A 16776-nucleotide genomic window follows, 5' to 3' on the forward strand; every position below is an offset into this window, starting at 1 on the left:
TGAAATATTAGCTTGGATAAGTGGATAACTAACTGACAAATATTAAAAAATGGTGTATGGTGTTGGAGGTGAGCCTGCAAAATGTAACTAGTGGTGTTCCACAGGGCACAATCCTTGGTCCACTGTTATTCAATCTTTACATTAATGACATTGAAAGGATTTGAGAGATGACATATAGCTGCTTGCTGATGATGAAAAGATAGGCAGAGGAATCAGGAATGGAGCTGATGCAGTAGAGTAATGTTCTGTCCTACGACCTTTTGCTTTATGACAATCCACCCAAACAAAGCTTTTAAATTATGACTAATGACCATTTATATAATGCTGCATTTACTCATGTAATAATTTTAGTGACATGATTCTCTTGTAAATCAACGGATGCATAGTTTTCGTGAACTGTTTGTTTACAATATCAATTCTCCATACATCTCTTTGGGTTTTGGTGTTTTGCTGTGAATTATAATCTGTATTTTTTTTAAAATCTGTTTATAACTATTATTTTATTTTATTGTTGCTAATAATGTTGGATAAACTTGAGTAAGAGTGCTGTGGCTTCAGTGAAAAGAAGAAAATGCCTAAACCTATTACATTACATGCTTGTTCTTCTTTCAGGATACAGTCTAAAAGCATGTTTTGACACCATAAGGACTATACTTTCATTCTCTTCCTAGGCCTTCCTGTATCTCTTTTCAATTCAGGCTAATATTTTATTACTTCCTTTTGTAGTCTTCCTTCTTCTATTCGTTGCATGTGTTCTCTCCAATTCTTTTATTATTTATTACTTGATTATTTATTATTTGATTGGCCACTAGAAGGCTGTATAGTATGTAGTGTCTGAGGATAGCTCCTGACCAGATAAGTGATATTTTGAGTAAAAATTGATGAATTTGCATGGTATTTACATAGTATTGTTTACTTTTAGCATTTTAACGTGTCTGGGTAATTTTTGTGTGTCTTTTGAGTATTTTAATAGTAAATTGATAGACACGATTATCTGTGCACATGGCTCCCATAAAGAGGAATACAAAGATGGCATCCAGGTCGCCATATTTGTCTGAAAATCTTAACTTAAAAAGACTCGATTCAGTGTACCGTTTGCAAAACGTATGCATTGAGGAGAACGGTTGAAGTCTGGTTAAACAACGATAGTGGAGTGAATGTGTGTAAAAAGTGTAAAGAATATGAGGATTTAAAGAGTGTTTCAGGTCGTGTGAGTGATATCGTTGTCGAAAGTGAGAATCTTGATAACAGCGATATTCGAGGTATGAATGATGATATATGCGAGGTAGTACCTGATAGCTGGGAGAGTGGCAGTGAAAGAGAGAATGAAGTTAAGCATACATAACGATTGAATGAATCATCAAAGAATAAAAATGATGACACTGATGCAATGAGTGAAATAGCTCTATTATGTGGAGCGATACATAGAGTAAATCAGCAGCTGGAGCAGTGGCAAAAATCTTTAACAAGCGTACCGACTAATAATTAACAAAAGTATGATAGAAAAAATAAGGGTATGATAGTGAGCGTAAACAAAATGAAAGAGCATGTGTTGTATGGAGATTCCTTAGTAAGAGGTGTGTTAGTCGAGAGTTTAACAAAATCATACCAACCCGGTGCAAACGTAAAGAATGTAAGTGAGCCAATTAGAATGCAAAAAACATCGGGTGAAGGAATTGATAGTGGTAACGGGTACAAATGATTTGAAAGGAAACATAAAGGCTATGAGTGAGAATGTGAAGGAATTGCTTGAGGTAGCAAAAGAAAAGAGTGAGAGAGTTAGGATGGTGAGTCTGTTGCCGCTGTATGACAGTGAAGAGTATAGAAGGAGGGCCATAATTGCTAATGACTTTATGCGTGAATTATGTTTGATGAGTGGTGTGGAATTTGTGGATGTGTGGAATGAGTTCGATGGGCGAAAGGATTTATATAAAATGGATGGTTTACATTTGAATGGATTTGGTGTGCGGAGACTTGAAAAGGTGTTGTTGAATGTAGTAAGTGAATGTACAGAACCAGGGAAACTAAAGTTATTGGGGGGGGGGGGAGTAGATATGCATATTTTAGGGAGACAGTTGAGTGTGTGAATGTGTGTAATATTCCCAAGCGAGTAGGAAAGACCACATTTCAGAATGGGATAGTTAATATAAGGCATCAAAATAGGGATAGGAAAAATCAGCTTCTGCAATTTATAGACAAATGCCAGAAGTATTAGGAACAAGAAGGAAGAATTTTTGGCCTTGGTTGGCACTTCCAGACCACAGGTTATTGGCATTAGTGAAACATGGCTGACAGAAGATGACACAGCTAGTGGGATTGAATGTGAGGGATATGGTGTGTTCAGGAGAGACAGGGAGAATAAAATGAGGGGGGGGGGTGTTATCGATGATAGCGGATGAGCTACAGCCAAGAAGAACAGAAGTGGAACTGCAGGATAGAGAAAAAGAGCGCATCTGAGGTTATTTGGTGTGAGATTCAATCTAGCAGAACAAAATATACAGTTGGGTGCTGCTATAGACCAGGTGATGGAATAGATGGTGGAGATAGTATGCATAAGCAAATAGAAGAAATGAGTGGAAGGAGGGCAATTATTATGGGAGATTTCAACTATGGTAACATTGATTGCAAGGCGAAGAGGACACATGGGAGGAAGGAATTAAATTTTATGTGGTTATTAAGGGATAACTATCTGCGACAGCATGTAATGGAAAATACTAGAGGTCAGAGAGAGTGCTTGACCTAGTAATTGCATCTGAGAATTTGGCTGTAACGAATATGACCACGTTGGAGGTGGCTAAAGGTGTGGAATTTACAATTAAGACAGGGTACACGTGGAATTATCGGGCTGGTAAGTATGACAAGCTTAGGAGATTGACTGGTACAGTGCCATGGCGTGTACAACTGCAAGGGCTAGAAGTTGACAGTGCATGGGAGGCAGTTAAGAAGTGTTTGCATGAAACAATGGCTGACTGTATATCTAGAGTCCAAATAATAAATCAAGTAGGAGTTAAATGGATGAATAACACCATTAAGCTTAAGCTGCAAAAAAAGAAACAACTATTCAGGGAATTTAAGGAGAAAGGTGACCGGCAGGCACATGAACAGTGTAAAGCCCAGGCCAGAAGGGTAACGAATAAGAAAAGCAAAAAAGGATTACGAAAGAACATTGGCCATGCAAGCTAAAGACAATCCTAAACAGTTTTTTCGATATGTTGCAAGTAAAAGAAAAAATGTATATGGCATAATGATTTTAAAGAATGCCGATGGTAGGGAGGTAACCGAATCAGTTGATATAGTTGAATTACTGAGCGAGCATTTTCCAAGAGTATATCATCCAGGTGGTGACATTGCAGAAATGAATGAACCAAAAGTTTATATGGGAATTGTGGCAAATGACGTGGAGGTGAGTAGTCGATTGCAAAACCTCAATGTCAATACATCTGTGGGATTGGATGGTATACCAGCTCGTGTTGTACGTGAAGTGGCTAAAGAACTGTCAGTACACTTGACCATTTTGTTTAATCTGAGGCTCGGGTCTGAGTTAGTCCCGAGGGAGTGGAAAGAGGGGAAAATAGTTCCACTGCATAAAGGAGGTTCCAAGACTGCTGTTGTAAATTACCGACCAATTAGCATATCAGGAATCATTGTCAAGGTCTTGGAGAAACTAGTCAAGAGAAGCATACAGGATTAGATAGATGAAAATGGGATACTGTATGGGGGGACAACATGGTTTTGTGAAGGGTAGATCATGCCTCAGTAATTTGCTCACGTTTTATAACACAGTGACGACTGAAGTGGATAAGGGTAATGGGTTTTCAGTGATTCTACTGGATCTTGCCAAGGCTTTTGAAAGGATACCACATGAATTCCAATCAGTAAACTGGAGCAGATGGGGATGGATATAGGATTGGTGAGATAGATAGGAGGGTGGTTGATGGAGAGATACCAGAGAGTAGTTTATTCAGGAGTGGAGTCAAAAGACGGCTTGTGACTAGTGGTGTGCCGCAGGGTTCTGTTCTTGGACCACTACTTTTCAGTTTGTTCATTAACAATATAGGAAAAGATCTGAGAGGAAGTTCACTTGTTTGCTGATGATGCAAAGTTGGGTAGAGCAATTGTGAGTGCACAGGATGTCAAAATTTTGACATGATTTGGATAGTTTGGAAGACTGGGCTAAGGAAAATGGATGTCAATTTAATGTGGCAAAGTGTAAGGTTATACATTTTGGAGTGAAAAGATTAGCAGCAGTATATCACATTGGTGGAACCGTACTCCAGGAGATTGACGAGGCCAGGGATTTGGGAGTGCTGGTGGATAGGGAGTTGAAGTTTAGGGGGCACATTGCAAAAATGGCTAAATCAGCTCATCAAATCACTTGGTTACTGAAAAATACTTTAACAAGCAGAGACAAACAAGTTATTGTTCCTCTATATCGAGCCCTGATAAGAACCCAGCTGGACTACTGTGCCCAGATATGGGTGCCAGGGTTTCTTCTTGATGGGGAGGAGGTGGAGAGGATCCAGATACGAGTGACCAAGATGGTGGCAGGTCTGTGGAATGAACCTTATGAGAACAGGTTGAAGATTTGTGGGTTGCAAAAATTGGTTGATAGGCGGAAAAGGGATGATATGATTGAGACATTCAAATTACTGAAGAGTTTCTATAAGATTAATCCAGAAGATATTTTTGAGAATAGGACTGGTGGTGGGAGGACTAGGGGCCGTACATGGAAGCTGAGCAAGAATGTGGTTAACAGGGGTGCTAAAGCTAGGTTTTTTACTTGGAGAGTGGTAAATGAGTGGAATAAGCTGCCAGAGTCTGTTGTGGGTGCTATGACCGTGAATGAGTTCAAGGCGAGGTATGATAGATACTGTGTGAATGTCGAATAGTTGTGTTTGACATGATGTTAGGGCCTTCCTCGATGAGTCCGTCGACTCCTTGGAGTTGCCCGAAAGAATAATAATAATATTACCTGTATAGGTAATAAGAGGGCAGGCATGTAATAAGAGCTTTATAACAATGCATCTCAGCAACACAGTGACCTGCTTAAGAAATTCACTGTTTTTCTTTAAAATTTCTTTTCAATGAGGTTCATTATATTATAGTTAACCACATTGGTATGTGTCACTGTCAATATGCAAATCCCCCCCCCCCCCCCCCCAGGTAAGCTGTTTGATTTAGAATGATGGTGGCTTAGTTAATAACAATACTTGTTTTATGGACTATTATTTTATTTATTTATTTTTTTTTTTTTAGTTTTTATTAGAGACTTTTTTTTAATAGACCGCTTTAGTAAACTGCAGAGCCTCCATAGCTCAGTCAGTATAGACGAAGCCCTTTGGTCAGAAAGACCTGGGTTTGATTCCCATCCATGATGTGAGGAACCTTTATCTGGTCATTTTCAATGAAAGGTGAGTTAGCCAATCTCATATGGAGGTATGGGGGAAGGGGGGGGTTCACCCAGAAACTCGGATTTTTATCCCCCAGAACAGGCAAACTGCTCCCATGAACACATGGATTACAGTCAGGAATACTTAAAAAATGGTCCCTCCCAGCCATAGGCCTGATTCGTCAGCTATGTTGGATAAAAACAGCGCGTGTGTATGTGGGGGACTGAGATGGTTCTGTGCCTCCCCGTAAAGGAGACTCACAGCAGTTGTATCATCATAAAAAATAAATAAATAAAAGTAAGACTGCTACTTAGTGTTTTAATTTTGCTTAGAATGTTACCTATGTATCCAAAAGAATTTTATCAACACATCAACACCACTGACAATAAGACATTTGTGCATATGGGTCCAACAAAAGAAAAAGCGGAGATGTTGAGTCATTAGAGAGGAAGAATGACAGAGATAAAGGAAAAGTTGCTCCTTGTTGGAGATCCAAACAGTAGAGAAGGTGATGAATACTAGACCTACAAAAATGGGTTCAGATAATCTAGAGCAGCATTCTTTAACCTTTTTATACTTGTGGACCGGAGAAAATAGGAGAAATATTTTGCAGACCGGCTGATGGCTAAGACAGAAACATAAACCAATATAGATTGGATTTAATAAATAAAATACTATGTTATAAAATTACAATTTTTAGCTAGTGCGACATCTGCTGCTGCTTAGAGGTTAGAAAATTTGATATACGTGGCTGGAGCATTGTTTCTGAGAGACGAAGAACTTTTTGGCAGACCGCCAGGAAATTTCCACGGACCAGTGCCAGTCTGCAGACCACAGGTTGAAGAACAAGGATCTAGAGGAAAGAGCAAAGCTAATAATAATAATGTTAAGTATCTGCTGGGTTTCCATTCAGAATATGAATAAATCACTATTAACACCCCATTCATATATAAAGATGTGCAGTTCAGGACTATAGAGGATTTGAAATAGGAAGTGGTCACATTTTGAAACTACTTTTAAAAGTTTGAGGCAACTGAAAAAGTGTAAAAGTGAAGGAAAGAACACTACTAGAAAAGGGATCAGAGATGATAACATTTTCATAAAACCTAAAGACATTCTAGACGTTTGTGTAGTAATTATGTTGAAAGATTGTTAAATGAAGTAAGAAGTGACAGAAGAGTGCAAAATATTCAAGAGGAATACAATCAGGAATATATAACTCTTGAAGTAGAAAAGGTCAACAAAAACCTGAAATGCAAGTATGAAAGTATAAAAATTTTAGAGTGGCTGTACTGCATAATTCAGAAGGCACAGACAGATATTCAAATTCCAATTAATTGGAGTAGAGCTCTCCAGTTAATCTCCAATAAAGGAAACAATGTACGAATTACAGAGAAATTTTCCTAATGAGTGTTTCAGCTGAGAATTATGCAAATATATGTGAGAAGGATCTTAGAAAAAAAAACAGTGAAGAGAAATTTGGAGAACACCAAGTGGAGTTCAGACCAAACAGTAGTTGTCAGGGATTTTCACTTTATGACAAATAATTAAGAAAACATGAAAATATATCAAGGATGCATGCAGGTTTTATAGATACGAAAAATTCTACAACTATCTGGTGTAAACGGGATAATATTCAGACCGTTAAACATCTATATTGAAGCTCAGGTATCATGCACACACTAATGCCAAAAGTATTAGAAATAATGAATATGGTAGATGTACTGGGACAAAATTAACAGCATTAGTGAGAACTAGCTAAAAGAGGAAGATATCCATTACAGGAACAATGTGATGGTTTCAGATGGTTTGAGAGGACAGAGAGGTAGAAAAGGTAGAGAAATATTGCTGTTGAGTACATATGAAATTAAATGTTACCAGAGTAGAAATCTCCAATAGTCTATGTAATAAGAGTAATACAGTCAATGGAGGTTCTAGGCTGTTTGGTGTGAGACTAAAGGTAACAGAACAAAATACACTATTGCATCCTGATCTGTAGCAACATCGAAATGAAGGAAACTGAGAACTGCATAAAAAGATAAATATTATGAATACAAGCAGAACTATCATTATGGCTGATTTCAACTATAAGGATTTATATATACAAGAGGGAGGAGAATATATCTCTTTTCGGTTTCCAATTAAGAAGGGTATATGAGGAATTTCTGGCCCACTTTAGAAGAAAATTTGAAGCAGTGACATGGCAACAGAATATACAAGGGAAGTTAGCACTGCATGGGAGATGGACAAGGAGTGTGTGAAGGAAGCACTATCACACTGCATATTTAAGGTGAGGAGGATACATCAGAAATGAGTCAGATGCATGAGCAGTATCCTCAAGAAGGAACTGCAAAAAAGAAAATTAAAAGGAGGGTATATGAGGAGGGAGGTGATCAAAAAACTCAAAAGTAGTACAAGGAACAGAATGGACAAGAATAATCAGCATGATAATTATTGTTATTATATAACACCTCCAGGGAGTCCAAAGACTCATCGAGAGAGGGTACCTACTCTACAACTCTCTGTCTCCATCAACCGCAACTACCTTTATCATCTACACAAATGCCACCTACTGCCGACCACCACCACCACTAGTATTTTCACAGACAAACATCCACGCCCACAGCAGGATTCAAACATGCAGCCTTTTGGCTGGAGAGCAGATACGCTAACCACTCAGCCAGCTAGGCCAAGGAAAACAAAATCAGATTATGAAATGAAATCAGCTAAGCAGGCCAAAGGAAGCAAAGAAATAACTGCAGATTCAGGTAAAAATGCTTAAGTTATTGAATGGCGAATATTGCAGAGTTTATTTTTGATTCTTTAAATACAACTTCCACCAAGTTATAAAGCTATCAGTACTGTAGGTGAACTCAGGAATTTTTTTGTTTTCTCTCTCTCTCTCTCTCTCTCTCTCTTTGTCTTGCACATGCACGAGCACACACACATACACACTGCTTGGAAAGAAGTCAACAAACACCCCCATGGACAAGGTGCATCATGCCATATAACGAGTCACATGTTTGTAGCAAGTGTAAATTGTAGGAAGATGATGCTCCAAAGTCAATGCAACTGTGTCCAGGTGAAATGGATGCAAGAAGGGAACCAATGGAGTTTGAAAGAGGTGTTAGCATAGAATGCTATGCTGCAGGGGAGAACGGCGTTCTCCCCTTCTTGGATCTAAAGATCAGTAGATTTCCTGACTGTCTTAAATTTTCAATTTTTCGAAAAACCACCCACACTGATAGATATTTACATGGTTCTTCTCATCACTTCCCACCTCAGAAACTGGGCATCATCTCCACCCTCGCCCATCGAGCAAGATGTCTCATTTCCACAGAAGAAGACCTTCAAACAGAGCTTAACTTCCTGAAAAACACCTTCTTAAATAATGGATATTCGTCTCGTAACATCACTAAACGCTTGAGACCACGCCAACATCCTCGACAAGAAGATGACTCCAACCCTATCACTCATATACAGTTGCCTTTTATCAGCACTCTTACCCCAAAACTAGCTAAGATTCTGAAAAAATTCAACATAAAGACCGACTATACTACGCTGCCAAAACTTCGTTCTTTTCTGAGTCGACCAAAACCAAAACACAACCATCTGCATTTTCCTGGTGTTTATAAAGTTTTGTGCAACTGTGGTCGACCTTATTTTGGCCAGACAGACAAATCTGTTTCACTTCGTCTTGAGGAACATAGACGTGACATCTCCTACAGTAGAGCACGAGCGAGCGCCCTTTCCAGTCATGTCCTTTTCTCGGCAAACTCTAACCTTGAAGAACAGCCACATCAAGTTGATTGGGAACGCACTACTAATTTATATATTTGCAAGGATGAATTCGAAAGAAGAATCATCGAATCAAAAGAAATAGTTCTGGACCCTTCACATTTAAACAATAATCTTAGCTACAATTTACCCGATTCCCATAGCGCAGTAATCCAGTACTGGCGCTCAAAAATTAGCTGTCGCACACATTCTACTCATGCCAACGGTAGCACGCGGTCACCTATTCAAATATGACTGTTATTATTCTGCTTTTTATTAAGCTGTAAAGTTCATTTTTTACCGTGTTATTTTATGTCTTATGTTTTTATTTCTCACCTGAAGAAGTCGGATCACCGATGAAACTAGTTGTGATGTATTAAAGGTTTTTGTTATACTTTCTCGGGTTCTAGTCAGTTAAATTTATTTTTATAAATATATATATATATATATATATATATATACCATATATGTCGGTGTATAGGATGACCGGCATATAAGACGAGGCCCTAAATTTTAGGTTTTAAGCTTATGTCGGTTGTATAAGACGACCCCCCAATTTCTTCTTTCTTGTATTAATGCAATGTTAGGTATTGTTGTTATATCTGTTATTTTTATATCTATACATATTCGTTATTTTTTTGCATAGCACAGATTTAGTATTTACGAGAATTACCCTAATTAAAAGTGATTAGTCCCAATTTTAATTAATTATTCGTTTTGCATTTTTTTTTTTAAATTTTAGGATTATTAAAATTGTTATCATTAAAAATCATGGAACCAGAAACAAAACGAAGAAAGTATGAAGCTCGATTTAAAATAAGGATAATTGAAATAGCAAAGCAAACTAATAACTGTGCTGCTGGAAGAAAGTTTGACATAACTGAGAAGATGGTAAGAGAATGGAGAAAGAAATAAGATATTTTAATAAAATTGCCAAAGAAAAAATGTGCAATGAGAACGGGGATCACCCGATGGCCGCAATTGGAAAATCACATTGCAGAATGGGTATTCGAACAAAGGCAGAATGGTTATTTTGCTACAAGAAATATGATAAGAGCATATGCACTAAAATGGTCAAGATTGAATCCAGATGAAAGTACAGAATTTCAAGGTACTTCAGGATGGTGTAATTGTTTTATGAACAGACAAAATCTGGTAATACGACAAAAAACGAAAATTGCTCAAAAACTACCAGCAGATCTTGTCCACAAACTTACCAGTTTCCATAAATTTATTATTCAGTTAAGACAAGAACATAAATTTCTATTATCAAATATTGGAAATATGGATGAAACTCCTATGAGCTTTGATATGATAAGCAATAAAACAGTGGAGTCTAAAGGTAGTAAGAGTGTGCTAGTTCAAAGTACGGGTCATGAAAAAACAAGGTTTACGGTTGTCATATTGGGCTGATAGAACTTAAATTTGATCATCTTCAAATTTAAAACTAAACCTAAGATGAAATTTCCTTCAGGTATTTTTGTATATTTTCACAAAAAAGGATGGATGGATGGATGAAAATGGTGTGAAATTATGGATAAATAATGTGTGGAACACGACCAGGTGGTATAATGAAGAAACTTAGTTTATTAGTATGGGATATGTTTTGTAGTCATTTAACTGAGAATACTAAAAGTCTTCTAGAAAAAAATAACACAAAAATTGCTGTTATACCAGGTAGTTTAACTTCTATATTGCAACCACTAGACGTCTGCTTGAACAAACCAATTAAAGATCACATGCGAGAATAGTGGAATAATTGGATGTTGACTGGTGAAAAATCATTTACAAATGATGGATCTATGTGTGCTCATCACTTGATATGTTGTGCAATTTTGTGATCAAAGCATGAAATAAAGTAAAAGTAGAGACCAATAAAATCATTTAAAAAGTGTTGTATCTCTAATCTTATGGATGGTATGGAAGATGATCAGTTGTGGGACACTGAAAATGAAATAAGTTCATTGGATTCGAACTGAGATCCATATGACGATCATGTAAACAGAATCTGAAGAACTATTTTCAACAGATAATGAAGAAAATTAACATGAAAACTGAGGTTAATAATTATTATTTGTTTTTTAAGACTTACATCTATTGTAATATTTTAAATAAATTTATGTAACAAAAAATTAATCTGCTTTGTTTATAAACACTGCCTATTTTCTTACATAACGATGTATTGTAACTACCTAAATGCTCATCCAAGAAATTAAGCTTCCCTTTTTATACTTGCCATATAAGACGATTAGTGATTTCAAGGGGTTTTCTGTAGTATTTAAGAGTTGTCTTACACGCTAACATATACGGTGTGTGTGTGTGTGTGTGTGTGTGTGTGTGTGTGTGTGTGTGTGTGTGTGTGTGTGTGTGTGTGTGTGTGTGTGTGTGTGTGTGTGTGTGATTAATTTTAAAAAAGTGGAAAAAATCACAACTCACCCACAGTACAAATGTACTATAGGTTTACAAAAGCCTTTCATAGGTGGAGTGAAAAAATAAAAATAAAATAAATAATAATGACAACAACAATACTAATTCTGTTGTATGAGGAGGATACAAGAAAGAGGTAGTGAATTATAAACTAATCACCATCTCAGCAGTTGAGTTACCAAGGAACTGGTCAAATGTAAAAATTCAGGAATGGTTAGATAAGAGTCTATGGGAAACAGCATGGCTTTGTGAATTCAGGATAGGTCAGGCCTTAGTAATTTACTCACTTTATATAACATGATGATTGAGACAGATAAAAGAAATGGCTACAGTTGATGCTATTGGATTTTGCAAAGGCATTTAACAGGATGCTTCACAGAACTCTGTAAAATATAAACTGAAGCAAATAGGGATGGATACAAAGTTGGTAAAATGGATACAAGAGTTGTATACCGAGAAGCAGACTCAGGAGAAAGCAGTTGACTAACAGTGCTATTTAATTCATAATTTAATTTTTTTATTTACTGATTTATTTATTTAAATTTATTTACTGTTGATGCACACTGGATAGGTTATTAGTTAATCAAGGCAATGTGGAAAGCTTGCAGAATGATATAAACAGGCTTAGAGTAATGGGCAAAGGATAATGAATACCACATTAATGTGGAAAATTGAGAAAAAAAATTACAAGCCATGTAATATATTGACAGAATTGTATTTCAGGAAACTGATGAAAATAGAAACTGAGGTATAAATGGACAGAGAGTTAAAGTTTAGAGGGCATATCACAAAAGTGGCGAACATAGTTCATTATTGAAGATCAAAAATAAAAGGATGGATAAAGCCTCCATAGTTCAGTCGCTATAGACAAAGCCCTTTGGTTAGAAAGACCTGGGCTCGATTCCCATCAGCTTTATCTGGTCTCTTTTTGACAAAAGGCAAGAACAGGCAAACTGGCCTCGTGAACACACAGGTTACAGTCATGAATATTGCCCTTAGTGGATGAAGCAAGGAGTGACAAACCAGTCACATTAAAAAAAAAAAAAAAATTCCCGTGAATCCCTAGGGACTCAATCAATCAAGCCAAGATAAGAAAGTTTTCATATTTCTATAAGGTTTTGATATGGCCAATCTGTATCTGTACACTGATCTAATTAGATGAGTTTCTTGAGAATGAGGAAATGGTGGAGAGTATCCAGAGTTAAGCGAGAAAAATCGTGAGTGGTATGTGGAATTCTCCATACAAGGATAGATTGGGGAGGATTTGTGGGTTACATAAGCAGAAAAAGAAGGATTATGACAAAAACATTAAAAGTTATTAATAATAAGTTATATATATTATTTCAGTTCTTCATTAGAGGGACAGTAAACTGGGTAATAGCATGGTTGGTCAATGCATCAAGACTAGCTTTCTCTATTGGAGATCAGTGAATGAGTGGAATGGGTTCCCAAAATCTGATATGAGTGCTTTGTCAGTAACAGTAACATATTCAGTGAGAAGTATGATGAGTATTATGTGGATAGAGTTGACATACACTTCCTGTGATGGGTCTTCAGAGTCCATGGAGATGTCCATGCAATAATAAGAATAATAGTAACAATGATACATTAAACCAGCTATATATATATTTTTTTTAAATAAAAATATACAAACTAATTTTACCTGTAAGTCAGGAATATCCATAAGCTCTGCTGCTTCCATTAATTCTGAGAAATTAATGCAAGTTTTTGGATCCAAGGTTCCAGTGTACAAGAAACTATATAAATATAATTACTTAATTTCAAAAATTAAAAATGATACTTAAAATTATAAACTCATGAAAATCCAGAACTAAGCACAGATTTACATTTATATAAATATAATGAACAGTGATAAAAACTGTATTATACAGTCAACTCTCGCTAATAGCAAAGTGATTTTTTTAACTTTCATTTTAAATAAATAGCAAATACACTCACTATAAGAAATTATTGAAAAGTTTTGGCCAGAGTCCCATAACATCAGTGATGTAATGTTATGGTGTAATGGTGTTTTCTGTAGTGAGAGCTGTCTCTATTCACTTGCTAAAATTATGTATCTTCAGGAGATAACAACAAAAAAGACATTATTTTTAGGCTTTTTTTTTGTTATCCATACAAAAATATGTTCAGCTCTCCCTGTTTTTCCCCCCCACCACCCCTTGGACCATTTACAAGGGAGACAAATGTATCCAAATTATATATTGCAATAACCATGTTTCCATGTACTGCAATACCTCACCTGGATGATATACTCTTGCAAAGTCTTCATTTAGTGATTCTACACATTCAAAAGCTAAGAACGAACAACGTTTTAGCCTGTATATGAAAAAAATTTCATGACTACAGTCAAATGCCAACATAAATTTATGTCAGCATTTGTATGGGGGTTATGTATGTGGTAAAGGAATGGAAAAATATGCTTTGGGTTCAGACCTTTTAAATATGTCTGGGGAGGGAAAAGAGAAAATTCTAGAACAAAACCAAATAGATTGCATATCTAATTATAAGAATAGGCTAGGTTGTAATTTATCATGTGTACATACATAAATGGCAGGAGCATTAGAAACAAAGGGTTGAGTTTGTTGCTTTACTGAATACGATGTGGCCTAAGACTGTTGGCATTAATGAAACCTGGCTATCAGAATCAGACATGAATCCTATTTTTATGAATGACAGAAGAGAGAGGAGTGCTACTAATGATATCAGATGACTTAAGTCCAGTTAGGGTAGAAATACAAGAAAACAATGATGGTAACAATGTCCCATGTAGCGATGACTTTGAGTCTATCTGGTGTGAAGTGGAGGTTAACAGAATGAAATATATGGTGGGGTGTTGCTACAGACCTGGCAGCTCAGTTGTAGGGGATGAAGGAATGCATCACCAATTTAGCCTTATGGGTACCAATACCAAAGCGAATGATCATTATGGGTGATTTTAATTTTCCAAACATTGATTGGGTAGAAGAGAAATCTCATGATCAGAAAGAACAGGAATTTATTGAATTGTTGCGAGACAACTTTTTCAAGTAGCATGTGAAAGAAGGAACTCGAGATCAAAGAATGTTGGATTTTCTCATAGCGTCAGAAGGGATCTCTGTCAAGAATATGGCTGTTTTACCACCAATTGGTGACAGTGATCATGTTGTTCTTTCTTTGGAAGTATCTACTTGTATTAAAGCTCCTATTAAAACAGGCTTCAATCAGCTTAGAAGAATACTATCTTTGGTCCCATGTATCAGTTACTGAATGAAAAAAATGTCAGCGACGCATGGGAATCTTTGAAAATGTGCTTAAATGAGGCAGTATCTCAATGTATCCCTAGTGTTTGAAGAATAAATAGGTTGGAAGTGAAATGGATGTGCAGCCTTATTAAGCAAGAGATCCACAAGAAGAAGATGATGTGGAAAGAATATCATGAGAATAAGAGTGAGAGGAGTTATGAAATATATAAAACTCAGGCCCAGAAAAGTAACGAGTATTGTGAGAAAAGCTAAAACGGACTATGAAAAGAATTGGCCATGCAAGCTAAAGGCAATCCAAAAGAATTTTATCATTATGCTGCAAGCAAAAGAAAGAATGAATGTGGAAGAATAACTTTATTGAATGCAGATGGTACACGAGTGTCAGAAGCTAAGGAGATTGTTCAGTTAATGAGTGCTTACTTTGCTAAGATATATCAACCAGGTGTATGTAGTATGGTGCACAGTGCTACTGCTACGTTGGATGAAGAGCTAGAGGTTCATGAAAATGAGGTTGAAGAGCTTTTGCATAACCTGGATAAGAATTGGTCAATAGGGAGGGATGGAATATCTGCCCATTTGTTAAAGGAATGTTCAGCTGAATTGGCTAGGCCTTTCACACATTTGTATAACTTGAATCTCAGCTCAGGATTGATACCACAGGAATGAAAGGAATGTAATATAGTTCCATTGCACAAGGGTGGTGCAAAAACTGATGTGTCTAACTACTGACTTATTAATATCTCTGGTGTGGTAGTGAAGATTTTAGAGAAGTTGGTAAGAACTCGCATACAGAAATGGGTAGATAAGCATTCTATACTCTGCAGGGAACAGCATGGGTTTACTAAAGGAAGATCATGCTTTAGCAATTTGCTCATATTTTATAACAATGTTACGGCCGAGTTGGATAAAGGGAATGGATACACTATGATAATGTTGGATTTTTCTAAGGTATTTGATAGGATACCACACAATAGGCTGGTGCGTAAACTGGAAAATATGGGATTGCAATATAATCTACCGACTTGGATTGGGGGATGGTTGACAGATAGATATCAAAATGTGGTATACAGTAGGTGTGAATCTGCCAGATTTAAGGTGTCTAGTGGTGTACCTAAGGATTCAGTTCTTGGGCCATTATTGTTCAATCTATACATTAATGACATCACGCAGGGTCTATCATCAGATTTGCAATTGTTTGCTGATGATATAGGCAGGGATCAGAGATGCTACTGATATTCAGCAATTACAAAATGATTTGAATGGACTGGAAATCTGGGAAAACGAAAATGGCTATCAGTTTAATGTTAGTAAGTGTAAAGTTATGCACTTTGGCATGATTAGAGTTCCAGCGGCATATTATATTAGCAGGGTTATGCTACAAGGAACTGAAGAGGCAAGGGATCTTGGTGTATTGGTGGATAAGAATTTAAAGTTCAGAGGTCACATAGCAAAAGTTGTATATACCAGCGCTTCCCAAACTGTGGGCTGCAGCCCCCTTGGGGGCCGTAGGTTTTGTTGAGGGGGGCCGTGAAATAATGAAAACAAATTTAAAATGTTTTAAGACTAAGTAGATTTTTTTATTTTAAAAGAAACGTATTTAATTATTTATTATTTCTTTTTTGTCATTTTTTATATTTTAATGCAAAAATTCACACATTGGTGTTGGTTCACAAACTTTGCTTCCTGCATATTTCGGCGGTTAATGAATATTAGTAAATATTGCTTATTCATATGTTTAATTTCAAAGCAGTGGTTAATTGTATTTACTTCGAATGCTCTCCAGGGAAGCTCCAAATCTTCCTGTCCCTTTCATCACGCGTTCGTAATCAGGGACTGTTGATATTGACTTTATATACATATCAAAACTCGTTTTATATTATCACTATCATCCGAGTTAGTTTTCTGTTACCAATAAAAGT

At 36.6% G+C, this 16776-nt stretch overlaps 1 protein-coding gene across 2 annotated transcripts in view; it reads right to left on the reverse strand.

Annotated features, from left to right (window-relative positions):
* The window catches only part of RhoBTB (Rho-related BTB domain containing), a 397556-nt gene that overhangs the window by 166230 nt on the left and 214550 nt on the right, over window positions 1–16776 (reverse strand). For both annotated transcript variants that reach the window (XM_090391753.1, XM_090391754.1), the window contains one exon: window positions 13258–13351. In XM_090391753.1, coding sequence (XP_090247879.1) covers window positions 13258–13351 — 94 coding nt within the window. The remainder of the gene's footprint in view (window positions 1–13257; window positions 13352–16776) is intronic.

The sequence above is a fragment of the Typopeltis vanoorti genome, chromosome 4 (assembly GCF_054136105.1).
Source record: "Typopeltis vanoorti isolate ZY-2024b chromosome 4, IOZ_Tvanoo_1.0, whole genome shotgun sequence".
Taxonomy (NCBI): Eukaryota; Metazoa; Arthropoda; class Arachnida; order Uropygi; family Thelyphonidae; genus Typopeltis; species Typopeltis vanoorti.